Here is a 14,681-nt window from a genome sequence, read left to right on the forward strand (position 1 = left end):
AAAAAATGTCGTTTTCTCTTTGGTACTTGTTCACAATTGTCTATTTTTTTAAAAAACCTTATTATGATTATTATTGTTCTTATCTAAAAAATATATTTTCCTAGGCTGTTTAACTTTTTACCCCAAATGTAAACAAATCTAGACAAAAATTTAAAATTTGGTTTTATCTTTGGGTCGTTTTCTAGAATAATATGAAATTTGAATAGAACACCACTATGATTATTCTTCATTTCTGTTAAAATATCAGATTCTTATGCAGTTTATTGGACACGATTGTAATTTGGGGGGGATTCATAGGAGATTGCATCTGATACAATCGTTTTGTTTTTTATTCAGGGGTATTTTGTTCTTGTCGACCTTCTTATTTCTGGCATCTGATAAGATATATTATGTTTATTTCTAATGTGTGGCATTTCGTCTAGCGGCATGGCATATGATTAATTGTAGTACAAGTCGGGGCATTTTGACATTGACAAAGCAAAGGTGGGGTAAATGATCAATTGGCCCCAGCCGTCATGTCTCCACGATTCATACGGGTCAACTAGTTGTTCTCTCGTCATTGTTTATGTATTGAGAAAGAGTCATTCTTTGCTTTTTGGGTTATTATTATTTGTTACTTATTGCGTCTCACTATTCAGTTTTGCCATCACGAGTTTCAACTGCTCAAAAATGCCATCGTTCTATTAGACGCGTGTCCAAAAGTACCATTAATGTAGCTCGAATTTCGTTTAATAAGTTATATGGCCAAGATAATCCTAACATGCCAGCTCTATCTCTATCTCGTTATGATAAAGTGTGGGTCCCACTCAAACCACACCATTGTTTTTATTTTCCTCTAAAATTATTCATTTGCTTACTCCTGAAAAAATTAGGCTTACACTTATCATTGTGAGATAGAGATAGTTGACACATGGGTCTAGGGATATTCTGGTCATATAACATGGTCTAACAGGTTTGACCTGACAATAACGATTTTAATAGCATTTTTAGCAAACACTTAATGGAATAATGGCGTTTTCTAGGTGCATTTATAAAGAAGCATCTCATGAAACGATGACATTTTCTAGCAGTCATAATTTTTAATGACAAAACTGAATAGTGGGACACAACCTGTTGTTCTTGGAAGAAAAAGAACATAATGGGCTACAGATGAGCCTAATGGGCTGCCAGCCCAGTCGAGCGCTAGCAATCGAATGCTCCCGAACGGTTTTCCAACTCGGCTGGGGACTGGGGAGTCGGGCTGAGCAGTTGAGGATTTAGGTTTCTAGAAGACTAGACTTGGCGGAGAGATCCAGGGAAGATGGGGCTCAAGGGGAACAAGCGCTTCGGCGGCGGCGGCGGTGGCGGCCAGCCGCCGGCCAAGCGCCAGGCGGCCGGGAAGGACGGCCCCTCCGAGGAAACCGACGACGGCATCGTCGTCGCGCAGGTGCCGGCTCCGTACACCCGACCAACCCACCGCGCCCTCTCAAAAGGCAGATCCCTAAGACCCTAGACCCGTGGATTTTTCGCTCTTGCTCTTCAGATATCGAAGAACAAGAGGGTGGCTGTGCGGAGCTGGAATGGCAAGGTCATGGTCGACATGCGCGAGTTCTACGTCAAGGACGGCAAGAGCCTCCCGACCCGCAAAGGTATCCTGCCATTTCCTTCTTGTTCCGTAGTGTATGTTCGAAACCTGAATGTTTGCCTGTGCGCTTGCGGATTGTACTATTACCCTGCCATAATCCATGTGGATCTGAAATATGTTGTTATCTGAATGTTAGCACATTGCATTTCTTTCGCCTACATGGAAGGTACAGATACGTTGAATCTTGGGGACACCTGACGTATCTAGTGGTGAAGCACATAACATGTGGCCTGTAATCGCTCTTTTGTTGTTTGTACTTGGTATTGGTTCCGTCACGTGTGAAGCACTCTATTAAGTGAATGGTTTATGAATGAGCCAGTAGGAAGTACAATAACAGATTCTTCCCTTTAACAATTAGTTGGATTACGCCAATGAAACATCTTCAGCGTTGATACGGCTTCGCCGCCCGCCTAACACTATAATGGATGGGTGTCCATATCTTGAAACAGACATACAAAAATGAGCATCGTTATGTAATCTTTAGCATGCTATGCTGTAAACTCAACCAGGTGATGAATATGGTATTCTGCAAAATTCATGGCTGTAGGTAGAGAACTTGTTGAAGGTGAATCTAACCCCATTTAATCCGCGTCTCACATGTTGACGTTAATCCTTGATTAGCTTTCGTCTCTGCGCTTCTTGGATCAGTTGGAAATGCAATATTTGGTCAAATGATGAAGTAGGGATTCGTACTTCCAGTTACAAATATTTCATTACCCTAGTGATAGATATAAATGAGTTATAGTCCCGTTCTTAGATTTTGTGGGGTATAATAAAGTCTGAATGTGTACCTATGCAGCTGATATCGTTTTTAAACCCAGAACACGGTTCCAAGTTCTACTTATTCAGTATCATTAAATACCAGTTGCCAGAAATGATACCTTTGGACGTACACACGGTGGAAAGAATTTGCTTATTTCCCTCCAGCTCATGTACTATCTGTAATGTTTTCAGTTAAAAGTAATTTACTATCTGTAATAATTGTTCAAGATGATGATATAGCTTCTCGGCTTATTATTTCGTTTGCCTTCTTTTTCAGGTATATCGCTCTCAATGGATCAGGTAAGATGCATTTCTACATCTGTTTGTATCGTATACGCATAAAGCAAATCTGTTGCCCTGAAAAGATAGATCATGATTTGTTTCAAACGTGAATGATGCATTGGAATATCTAGTAGCCCGCGCGAAAATTTCTTGGCAAGCTTTGACATCCTTTTTTGAGCATGAAGATATCACAAACACATCAGAAGATACTCCTGCCTTAAAGCTGAATAATTGTAGTTTCAGTACCCATCTCTCATGCTGTCTGTTACAGGAACATGATCACAAGTATCTTAATATGTTAAATCATCGTGCACGTCAAGTTCGTGCCTGTTACCGCACTTGCCACATATATGCCATGATTCTCTTTGTTGGCTGTGATTGACTTACTGTATAGGTTGTACTCTAGTAGCAACTGATCTTTTACTTGGGTTTGCGGCAGCAAGTCATCACTTCCTTCTTATAACAGCTTGTTCTGTACATGTGCAGTGGGAGATACTGAGGGACAACATCAAAGCCATAGACGAGGCCGTCAAGGAGAACACCTAATGGAAAAAGCGGTTAAGGAGATATTGCTGGGCAAAGTTTTGCTCATTCGCTGCTTAAGTATGCTATAGTACCAGTAGTCTAGGGCTGTTTCTAGTCCCACTGTACCTGGAATGTCGTACTTATGGTGGGCTCTAAGTACTGTTGTCTCAAAGGTGACCTAATGCTAATGGTAGAATGGTTTAGTTTAGTACCTTATCTGCCCTTTATCCAGTCTTTGGTGTGCCTTATTTTATCAATGCGGTCATTGCTAGTCGTTTTAGCTCAAAAACTCTTGTTAATTAGTTTGTTGCTTTTACCATCATTCTGGGTCATTTTACATGTACCTCTAGCTCAAGATGTTGGGCCCACCAGAGTGATCATGGTTTTTGGTGACCCTAAAGAGCTCTTATGAGTTGACGATGCCAATGTGGCCATTGCTGAGACCTTGATCGTGACTGAGGAGTTAGAGTTAGCCGAGATCCAGAAGGATGTTGACGTCGAGCAAGTGCCACCGTTAAGAAGCCGGCCACTGAATCCTCCTTCCAGAGATGGCTGAGTGCCGTGGTGTGGGGCAAGGCAGTGGCTGTAGTGTAGTGTGATGAAAATGTTGTTTATCAGCACTTCCCTTAGGAGTACATGTAGTACTACGTAAAAAAGCGACGAATTTTATGAGTGTGAAGTTTTGGTGCTCGGGCACCTTGGTGCCCTTTTGTTGAAAAAAATCAAAAAACATATTTAAAAGTTTCAAAAAAAAATTCAAAAATAATTCTTTGAAAACTTCTATGTATTCATTACGAATCAATGAAATTTCGTTTTGAAAAAAATGTAATTTGTGAGCTGTACAAAAATAACAAAATTTTGGCCCAATAACAAAAAACAGAAGCCCATTTAAAAATATATATTTGTTATTTTTTGTATGCCACATGTGAAAGTAAAATGATTTGAATATTTGCAAATACATACTATACATGTTTGCGTGTCTCTTCAAAAAGTTTTATTTTTTTTACGTTGTGAAAATATGATTTTTGAAAAAGAGCATTTTATGTGCCTCTCCAAAAAGTTTTATTTTTTTACATTGTGAAAATATGATTTTTGAAAAAGGGCATCATGGTGCCCGTGCACCATTGCTGATTTCCGCGAATTTTATCCCATATATGAACCATATTATTATGGATTGTTGATGTGATTTCACTGGGTGTTGTGATGCCTCTAGTTAGAAGTAGAAAAGTTGAGGGGGTGGTGAACGGGGTTAGCTGGTACGAGTACTTCATTTAGTACCCACGTAGTAAGAGCAACTCCAACATGCCGACCCAATCAAACGACGCTTTTGTCCGTTTGGGTCGGTAGCCCGTCCGGTGTTCGTTCTGTTTTAGATTTGAGTCGATATTGTACCCAACACCAACCCATTTCATGCCTGCACATAATTTTTTTTAAAGGTCCGTGGCCATAGATCATGCCGGCATACAATCACCACACAGTTCATGTTGACACACTCGCTAGCGGCCGGCACACATGCCAGCACACAAAAAAGGGATGGGACTTGAGTTCGACCACGCCATCGCGGCCCCGTGGTCATGCCAGCACACCTGCTGATATAAAAAAAAGGTTCGCGACCATAGATCACTCCTCGTCGAACTTGACCATGTTGGCTTGCATCTTCTCGAACCACGACCTCTTCCTTGGCGACACGGTGTTGAGATTTACCTTCATGATCTCCACCCCGGTCATCATGCCCGCGAGAGCCACTTCTTTCGCCTTGGTCTTGGTGTTGGCGGCCTCGATCTCTAGCATCTTGGCATGTTTCTCCGCCTCCATCTCAAGCATCTTGGCTTGCTTCTCCGCTTCCATCTCAAGCCTCCTCCTTTGGATCTCCATGAAGGCGTTCATTTGCTCTTGTTTGTAATGTCGGCGTTCCTCCTCCCTTGAGTCCTTCTTGCTCATCATGCCCTCCACCCTTGCGATCAAGGCGTTGGACGCCGCATCCCGCTTGTCCTCCTTCTTGGAGTTGGTCTTCTCCCGCGACCGTGCGTTCTCGCTGTCCCCAACCTCCTCCACAGCTTGCTTCCCCCCACGCGACTTGAGGGTGGCATATTACGCCTTGAACTTCTCCTCGTCTTTGATGACCCTAAAGCAATGGGAGAGGTTGAAGCACTTGCCATTGTGTTGGGCCTTGAATGCCTCCAAAGCTTGAAATGCCTACAAATGTATTTCATGCAAGCATATTGGCAAATGGTATGCAAATGAACACACAAGCATAAAACTTGATGACACAAAAGAGGGCGGCTTGCTAGCATACCATGTCTTGCATGTCGATGCCGCTCACGGGGCGAGCCTTGACGCTCTCAAGAGTGACACAAAACTTGTTGCACTCATGGAACTCACAGTGGACACGAATCCCAAAAGTTGAATGCTTTTGTTCGACGCCCGTCTTGGGGTCTTGCCCAATGTCTCTCCAACACTCGCAAAGAAGCTTGTACTCGGCCGTCGTGTATGGCTTGGTCCGCTTGCTCTTGCGCTTGGGCTGCTTCGCCCAAACGGCTTGGTTGGCGAGCTCGTCCTCGAAAAAAGGCTCCCCTTCGATGTCGCACTCGTCCTCTTCCTCTTGCTCGTAGTCCTCCGGAAACTCGTGGTCGAGTGGGAAGCCGTCCGGGTCCATGCCGACCTGATCACGCATGAAGGCCGCCTGATCTTGATCAAAGGTGGACGACGTGAATGCCCCTCAGGCGTCCTGACTTTGTGTCTCGTCGGGATCGTAGCCAGCGGGATCGTCGGTCGGCACACCACCCTCGAAGATCAAGTTCTGCATGTAGTCCTCGTCGCCGGCAACCGACACTCCGTCGAACAGGTTGCATGCACCCGGCAGCACGTTGGCTGGCATCTGTTGCGCGCGTTTCCTCTCACCTCCGGATGATGAGCCATCGGCCACCGGTGTGGTGTTGAGGTCGATGGGCGCGGGCGCGGGCGCGAGTGTGGAAGGTGCCACCACGCTCACCTCCGGCGAGCACTCCCCGGAGAGGCGGGAGGCCTGCGGGTAGACGTAGAAGCCGGGCATCGGATTGCAAGCCGACGCGTGGGGCGAGTCGGGCAGCACCATCCGAGGGAACGCGTATAGGCCGGTGTTGGCCGCAACCATGGCGGCGTTGACAAGGCCGTGCTGGTTAGGGTTTAACCCTAGCATATAGAGCGCCTCCCTCGTTGCCGCCGCGACGCGGGCGTTCGTGACCTCTTGCTGCGCAGCGGCGGCGACGTTGGCCGCCGCGATGGCTTCTTCCCTCGTGCGCGTCGCGTGCCTGCGGCCCTTCCTCTTGGTCGACTCTCTTGCGTGTTGTTCGGGCGTCGGTGTCTTCTTCGGCTTGGGCACGGCTGCGGTCTTGCGCTTGTCTTTGCCGGAGGGGGCAGTCGTCATGCCGGACGAGGCGAGGGAGGCGAGGCCGGCGACGGCGTCGAGGTCGTCGTCCATGGCGGGGGTGGGGCGGGAGGGTTTTTGGGGGAAATGGAGAGAAATGGTGGAGGCTGCCACCGACCAGCGGGCCCGGGGGAGGAGAAGGCGTGCGCACGCGCGTCCGTCTCGTGTTCGCGCCGATGAAAATCCTGCTCAAAAATGGGTCGGGAATGGGTCGACAGGCGGACGCCAAGCGGACGCGTGTCTGTTTGGGTCGGCGCGTTGGGCCGACTTTTGTGTTCGGGGCGACCGAAACAAACGCCACTCGACGAAATGGGTCGCCCCGTTGGAGTTGCTCTAAGGGCATGTACAATGGGTCACCTCTTAGCCTTACCTTCAATAACTAGTTATTCCTAAAAATATGATAAGACATAGAGGTGACCTTTTGTTCTCTCTTAAATAAAAGAAGACAAACCTTATTTTATGAGTTTTCTCTCATCTACCTCATCATTTATCCTAAATGGCATTACTAAGATAGCATCATTATACATGCCCTAATGGGAAAGCCTCTCCTGTCTGATTTCGTTTTGAGAAGCCACTGATACGTTTCGGAATGCTGCCGAGAGTTGCTCAATCCACCGCGTGCTTCAGCCTCAGCCCTTCGCTGGTTGACCATTCAACGGCCCGAACAGTCTGATCAGGTACGGTACGGTACCGTACGGACAGGTGTTCCTCCCTTTCGTTATCTCCGGAATACCAAATGTTTTTTGAAGCAAAGTTTTACTTCAAGATCCAATGGAAGCACCCTGCAAATTTAAAGACCCCTTCTATTACTAGAGATACGCCGGGGATGATGTTGATCTCTCTCTCTCAAATTTCTTCAAGTGCATAATCTTCGGATTTTTTTTATTTCTTCTATTCAACCACTTTCTACTTTCTGTCATCCAGTTTCAACACTAGCATCTCTAACCAGCATTCAATACTTTGACAACAAGTTCCTTCCAAACCTTACTTTAGGAATTGCTATGCTTTCCATATTGCAGTAGTAAAATTTGACCAGTGGCTTCCACTTATTTGATAGAGCTTATTTTGAAACTATGCAGGTGGAAGTGGAACTGTGACCTAAAATGGGATGCTGATTTACCATTGCCCGTCGCCATGGCTGAGACTGCTATTCTTCTAGCCGTGAAGGAAATAACCATAGCTATGGCAGGGGAAATATTGAGCCTAGCAAAGCCCATGTTTAGAAAGAAATCTGGATTAGCCGCAGCCCTCCCGACTAACATGGACTTGGTGAAAGAAGAACTTGAGATCATACATGCATTTATCAAGAAAATTAGCACAACTCAATGCAATGATATAGTCTTGGAAACATGGCTAAGTCAAGTTAGGAGGTTGGCTTATGACATTGAAGATCTTGTGGATCAGTTTATCTATATTGTCGGTGAAAGCCAGGTGACATCATTCTTGAGTAATTTGAAGAAACTTTTCAAGAAACCCCAGTCCTTGTTTTCACTGGATAGGATGGCTACCGAGGTTGAGAAAGTAAAGCATAGACTGAGGGAACTGTCGGCTCGGCGAGACCGCCGGGTGCAATCAAACTCTAGTGCACTCGATGTTGAGATACTGAACTATGACAACAAACAAGAAGCATACCAATTCAGACACAGCCAATCAGACAACGAGGATGACTTTGTAGGTGTTGACAAATATAGAGAAATCCTGAATAAGTTGTTGTACTCTGAAGATTGTTCTCTGAATTTCGTTGCTGTCTATGGTATGGGTGGATTGGGCAAAAGTTCTCTTGTTCACAGTGTCTACAAGAGGGAACTGTCCCATTTTGATTGTAGAGCATGGATTTCTGTGTCACAATCATGTAAAATTAATGATATTCTGAGAAACATGTTAAAACAACTCCGTGGTAACGATGACAAAGTACAATCTGAGGTTGGGAAGATGAACATTGAGGACTTAAGAACAGAGTTGAAGACATTTCTAGAGCAAAAGCGCTTCATGATTGTACTGGATGATGTATGGAGAGGTGCAGTTGCTTTGGAAATCAGGAATCTCCTTTCTAATTGTGGGAAGAGAAGCAGAGTTGTCATCACAACTAGAATTGATGAGGTGGCTTCTATTGCTGAAGATGCATGCAAGATCAGTCTTGAGCCTCTAAACAAGCACGACGCATGGATTTTATTCTGCAGAAAGGTGTTCTGGAGAATCCAAAATCATGTTTGTCCTCCAGAATTGCTGAAGTGGGGTGAAAAGATGGTGAACAAATGTGCAGGCTTGCCATTAGCACTTGTGGCATTAGGGGGCTTATTATCACTAAGAGATAAGAGTGAGGCGGAATGGGAGTCTTTGTACAGTAAACTAACATGTGAATTGCATGACAATCCAGATATAAATCATGTGGAGTGAATTCTGAATTTAAGTTACAGGCATCTACCGGATTATTTGCAAAACTGTTTCTTATTTTGTGCTATGTTCCCGGAAGGCCGTCTCCTTAAGAGGAAGAAGTTGATTAGACTGTGGATTGCAGAAGGGTTTGTTGAACAAAGAGGAACAATCAGCTTGGAGGAGGCCGCTGAAAGCTATCTCATAGAGCTCGTCCATCGAAGCATGCTTCAAGTTGTAGAGAGGAACAGTTTTGGTCGGATTCGACGTTTCCGTATGCATGATCTTGTACGTGAATTGGCCATTAAACTCTCCTAGAAGGAGTGTTTCAGTTCGCGTTATGATGACACCTCAGGAGTTACACAGATCGTGCCAGATTCACGCCGAGTGTCAGTACTCCGATGCAACACCAACATCAGATTGACCTTAGAATCATCGATACTTCGCACCTTATTAGCATTTGACAGGACCATGCTGCATTGTTCTTGGTCTCATTACATTCCATCCAAATGTAAGTACCTTGCTGTGTTGGACTTGTCAGGCTTGCCTATTGAGACTATCAGCCATTCAATTGGGGAATTGTTTAATCTCAAGTATTTGTGCCTCAATGACACCAATGTGAAATCACTCCCAAAAACTGTCAGCAGACTTCAGAATTTAGAAACCTTAAGTCTTAAAAGGACTCAGTTAATAGCTTTCCCTCCTGGGTTTGCGAAACTAAAGAAGCTGCGGCATGTACATGTCTGGAAATTGCTAGATAATGCACAGTCAAGTTTCAGTCAGTCCTTGGGTGTTCGGACAACTGATGGCCTTTGCAATTTGAAGGAACTGCAAACCTTGGATGAAGTCCAAGCAAATGAACAATTTGTGAGCAGAATGGGAGATTTAGCCCAACTAAGGAGTCTTTACATTTCAGAGGTAAGGAGTAAATACTGCTCACAATTGTGTTCGTCTACATCAAAGATGCAACATCTCATAAGATTGCATGTGAAAGCAAGCAACCATGGCGAGGTGCTCCGGCTGGAATCGCTGTCGTTGCATTCTCAGCTTCAGACACTTGAGCTGACAGGACAGTTGTCGGGAGGGGTGCTGCAATCTCCATTCTTTTCGGCTCACACAAACACCCTTGTCAGATTAAGTTTGTGTTGGTGCAATTTTGCAGAAAACCCAATGCCGCATCTGTCTAAGTTATCAAATTTAACAAGCTTGCGCCTGAGAATGGCGTACACCGGGCAGCAACTGGGGTTCGATGCAGGTTGGTTCCCAAAGTTGAAAGGGATGGCCTTGATAGACATGGCATGTGTTCGTCGGATATGCATAGAAGAGGGAGCTTTGATCAGTCTCGAGTATCTGAACATTGGTGGTCTCGGTGAATTAGCTGGTGTCCCTGATGGCATCGAATTTCTCCGGTCCATACGGGAGGTACATTTCGGCACCATGCATCCTGATTTCAGTGCCAATTTGCAAGAAAGCGCTAGAATAAGAAGGCTGAAACACATCCCTGTCATGTATAGGCGGTAAGAAGGTAAAGCTACTTCCGCTGTTTTTTAATTCTTATCGTGGGCATCGACATTGTCTTGGGATACACTTTTCACCATTAGACCATTACCTTCCTTTTGTATGTTAGTGAAATTATTTTCTACTAAAAGAATCTAGCAATAACATTTGCACATGACAAGAAAATACTTCCATATAGATATTGGTGGTCAAAAGTTTGAACTAGAGTTATGTCTCGAAAGAATGGAGGGTGGCGGGAGACATTCTGTTGCACGTTGGCGCATGGTGTGAGACCGAGGCTGTGTGGGCTCGATCGCACTCCACGGTTTTGGACTTCGTTCGCCAGTGCAGAAGTCCAAAGCTTGGAGAAATTTCCCGTTCCATATTTCTGTCCTAGCTGTACCTTGATCTTGTTATTGGTTTACTGTTTCGAAAAACATTGAGGTTGTTTATCTCCTGTCTAACTGCCTCAATTTTTCCAATCCAGTCAACGGTGAGCTCCGGACACGGTCGCCTAATAGTTCTCCTCTTCAAAAGTGTCGCCGCCTAATAGTTCCCCTCTTCAAAAGTGTCGCCGCCTCCGGACACGGTCGCCTAATAGTTCTCCTCGCTAGTTGAACTTGGTTTGATCAGAAGTTCAGAACTGCAGTTTAGTTTCTTGCAGATGCAGCAGCATTGGTATATGGGATCAATATTCAATGTGTAGTACATTGCATAATGCTAATGCTGTACGTTGAATTCTTGGCCTTGGTCTGAAGAATGTTGAATATTTAACCGAAATGCTGCAATTCAGCTTCACTGTACAGAGGGTTTAGCCACAGATGATAAAACGTCGGCACATGGGAATGCGGTAACATACGCCTAATCAAGAACACAGTCGCTAAATTCCTAATCAGCGTTCAGCTTGACAGTTTCAGACATTATTGGCACAGTAGAATACATGTTCATGGAAAGTAAAAGCAGATAGAAATTAAGCTGTTGTTCATCGAGCAAGTTTATGCTGTGGACCAGGAACATGCCACCAAATTTGCGAGCAATGCAAGGAAATTGAGATCCAATGCCATCTATTTCATTATCACCGAGACAGTAGTTTCACATCGAGATATAAAAATCCGAGCAAATATTGATAATACAGCACTCAGAACAAACAAAAACACTACTCCATGGTTCCTCCCTGGAGGGAATATGTGAGTCTACTTTACAACGGAGCAGGGGCGAGCTTCCATGTATGATCCGCAGCCTCATCCTAGCTAGCGAGATGGCTGGGCGAGCTCTTGAACATCGTGTGCCACATGTACGCCCTGGAGAGGACCATCTCCAGCTTTGGTCGAGAGGTGCTGGAGGAACATGACCATCTCTCGAAAAACCAGCTTCTGTGGCTGTAAATTTTTAAAGAGAACATCACCACAAGTGAGAAAAATAGCTGCCAGTGGAAACAACAAACAACTAACTTGATTTAGATTGTTACTCGAGGAAAAATTTGCATTCTTTTCCATTTGGGTTGCAATCAAAATGACCTAATAGAAGCTACATACAAATAATAAATTTCCGAACCATGAAATAACTTCGATGCTGATTTCAAAATTTAAATCCCTGCACACTTAACAACTCATTGATTCAATCCTATGTAGAAATTGTGCATACCTAATATAACAGCTGGCCTAGAGAGTTCATTTGTGAATTTGGTAATCCTTGCGGAATCTATTACTCTCTTCTCCAGATTATTGCTTTATGGGAAGAATAAGCTGTGCTTGAACAGCATCAGCAGCCGCTGCAGGTAGTAATTGGAGCAGAAGAATAAACACTAACGTGTGCAGAAAAAGTCTGATGGGCCATGTGACTAGTTTGTGTTCTGGCCACCAGAGAACATGAAACTGCCATAGATAGCCACACCAGTTAACAGAGAAGGTACTACTGTCAACATCGAAGCAGATCCCTCGTCTTGCTCTTGAAGACTCACAAGCACTTACACCAATACGAGACATTAGTATCTTCCAACAGTGCATAGATCTGCCTTATCCGGGGTGTAATTCATGGAGCCAATCATTTCACTCCATGAAGCTAAAACCCAACTCTTTCCTGGCTCCCTTCTCCACCATCATCTGCCGAATGGCTCTTGCATCTTCCCATCGACCATTGACAGCATACAAGTTGAACAGAACAGCATAACGTCCACCATGTTGTGGCTCTAGCTCAATGAGCCGCTTCCCTACACGTTCGCCAACAGTAATATCATTATGCATCCGGCATGACGACATCAGCGCACCCCATTGCGACGCATGGGGCTCCATCGGCATGTCCAACAAGACAGCCTCAGCCTCCTCAAGGCGCCCCGCACGCCCAAGGAGATCAGCTAGGCACCCATAGTGCTCTCTCTGTGGCTCGATCCCGTGCTGCCGCATCGACTGGAAAATTTTCCTCCCTTCATCCAGGCGACCCGTGTGGGTGCACGCGCACAAAGCAGCAACAAACGTCGACTGATTTGGCACAAAACCATTCTCGAACATCCTTTGGAACAACTCGAGTGCACGCTCGCCATGGCCATTCATGGCAAGCCCCCCGATCATCGAATTCCACAGCACGACGTCACGGCAGCGAACAGAGTCGAAAGCACGCCACGCCTCCTCCATGCACCCACACTTGCAGTACATGTCCACCAGCGCGGTCTCGGCCATGACATTCCTTTGCGTGCCTGCAAGCCCCTCTGTTTCCAGATACCGATGGACCCCCCGACCCCTCTCGACGGCACCGAGATGGGCGCACGCCTTGAGCACGCTCACCAGCACCACCACGTCCGGCTTGAAACCCTCCCCCATCATCCGATCAAACACCCGCAGCGCCTCGTCGAACTCCGCCGCACGCACAAGCGCGTCGACCATGGCGCTCCAGGACACCAGGTTCCGCCCGGGCATTCTGCCGAACACCTCCCGCGCCGCTGCCAGGTCGCCGCTCTTGCCGTAGCCGGACACCATGGTGTTCCAGGAGGCGGCGTCCAGAGCGGCGCCCGAGTCGTCGAACACCCTGCGCGCGTGGGGCAGGAGGCCGAGGGCGCAGTAGAGCTTGAGGAGGGAGTTGGTGACGACGGGGTGCGCGAGCGCGCCGCACTTGAGCGCGTGCGCGTGGGCGACAGGCGCGGCCAGGCGGGTACAGCCGCCGCCGGAGGCGGACGAGGCGAGGGCGGCGAGGAGGAGGGAGAAGGTGTAGGGGGTGGGCGGCGCGGCGGCGCGGATGCGGGAATAGAGGGCGAGCGAGGCGGCCGCGGGGGCGCCGCGGCGCGCGAGCGAGGCGTGGAGCGGGCAGCCGTGGGAGGGCGCTGTGGAGAAGAAGGCGGCGGCGACGACGAGTCTGCGGAGGCGGCCGGGCGCGGCAGCGAGCAGACACCACGCCATGGCTGAGGTAGAGCCACAACATGGTGGCACCATGCAGTGGTGAAAAATTCGGTGGTTATCAAAAAGGGACTGATCTGCGCGGGCGCGCCGGCCCAAACTTTCGACGGGCCGTGTATGAACCGCAGGATCCACCAACCCCACGTCGTCTGCATCGTTGGATCCGCATGGAACATTTTTCTTCCTGTGCAGCAAACTTTCGATACGATGCAACAATTTTTTCAACGATTGCAACAAAAAACAAAATTTGTAGCAAAAAAAAATATCTACGTTATCGTAGCAAAAAAACCGAAGCTGATGGTGCGTAGTAGCAAAAGTCAAACGCGGTTATAGCAAAAATATTTACGTGAATGCAACTTTTTTAGTGAACAGTTGCAGCAAAACATGATGTCGGTTGTAGCAAAAACTGACACGGTTGTAGCAAAAGTAAAAAAACATCGATTGTAACGAAAAATCCGACGAACTGAACTTGCAACCAAATGTATATGCAGTTTTTTTACTGGGGCAAAAAATAGTAAAAAAACGCTTGCAGCAAATATGACGCTGGTTGCAACATATTTAGACGAAAAATGTTGCATCCACTGACCAGCGAAGCACGCAGATGGAAAAATGTTGCATGGGTCCAAGCGCGAGAGGGGACGACCGGCGCACGGGTGGGAAACGGTTCCCTATCAAAAATTCAAAATATTTGTAATCCCAAAACTTTGAGCCAGATTCAAACATATTTAAATTTAGTCGAAAATCGTTAAAAGTAAATGAATTTTGATATATCAAAATCTGAAATGATTTCCAAAAGTTCGCATACTTCTGTGAGGACTGGAATTTT

General features: G+C 46.3%; 1 protein-coding gene and 3 pseudogenes across 2 annotated transcripts; 2 read left to right on the plus strand and 2 right to left on the minus strand.

Annotated features, from left to right (window-relative positions):
• The first annotated feature begins 1,284 nt into the window (after positions 1-1,284).
• On the plus strand, positions 1,285-3,401 carry LOC123399918 (RNA polymerase II transcriptional coactivator KIWI-like). Of its 2 annotated transcripts, XM_045094301.1 has the most exons (4): positions 1,285-1,426; positions 1,523-1,628; positions 2,664-2,686; positions 3,155-3,401. In XM_045094301.1, the coding sequence occupies exons 1-4, from the start codon at positions 1,301-1,303 to the stop codon at positions 3,212-3,214; spliced, it is 315 nt and encodes a 104-aa protein (XP_044950236.1). In that variant the 5' UTR covers positions 1,285-1,300; the 3' UTR covers positions 3,215-3,401. The 2 variants fall into 2 exon arrangements, with proteins under 2 accessions (XP_044950236.1, XP_044950235.1); XM_045094300.1 differs by lacking the exon at positions 2,664-2,686 and having other exon boundaries at positions 1,286-1,426.
• A 1,883-nt stretch (positions 3,402-5,284) lies between these two features.
• On the minus strand, positions 5,285-6,245 carry LOC123396996 (annotated as a pseudogene).
• Positions 6,246-6,453: 208 nt separating this feature from the next.
• LOC123396997 lies at positions 6,454-10,493 on the plus strand (annotated as a pseudogene).
• Positions 10,494-12,484: 1,991 nt separating this feature from the next.
• Positions 12,485-13,858, minus strand: LOC123396998 (annotated as a pseudogene).
• Between the last annotated feature and the right edge of the window lie 823 nt (positions 13,859-14,681).

Source organism: Hordeum vulgare, chromosome 5H, assembly GCF_904849725.1.
Source record: "Hordeum vulgare subsp. vulgare chromosome 5H, MorexV3_pseudomolecules_assembly, whole genome shotgun sequence".
In the NCBI taxonomy this organism is placed as follows: Eukaryota; Viridiplantae; Streptophyta; class Magnoliopsida; order Poales; family Poaceae; genus Hordeum; species Hordeum vulgare.

What these genes read in the sequence shown, in the direction of transcription:
- LOC123399918 (XM_045094300.1), top strand. Translation starts at nt 1,301, where the DNA reads ATGGGGCTCAAGGGGAACAAGCGCTTCGGCGGCGGCGGCGGTGGCGGC. An exon ending in ACGGCATCGTCGTCGCGCAG is followed by an intron (nt 1,427 to 1,522) that starts GTGCCGGCTCCG and finishes CTTGCTCTTCAG; the next exon opens with ATATCGAAGAACAAGAGGGT. An exon ending in GAGCCTCCCGACCCGCAAAG is followed by an intron (nt 1,629 to 3,154) that starts GTATCCTGCCAT and finishes GTACATGTGCAG; the next exon opens with TGGGAGATACTGAGGGACAA.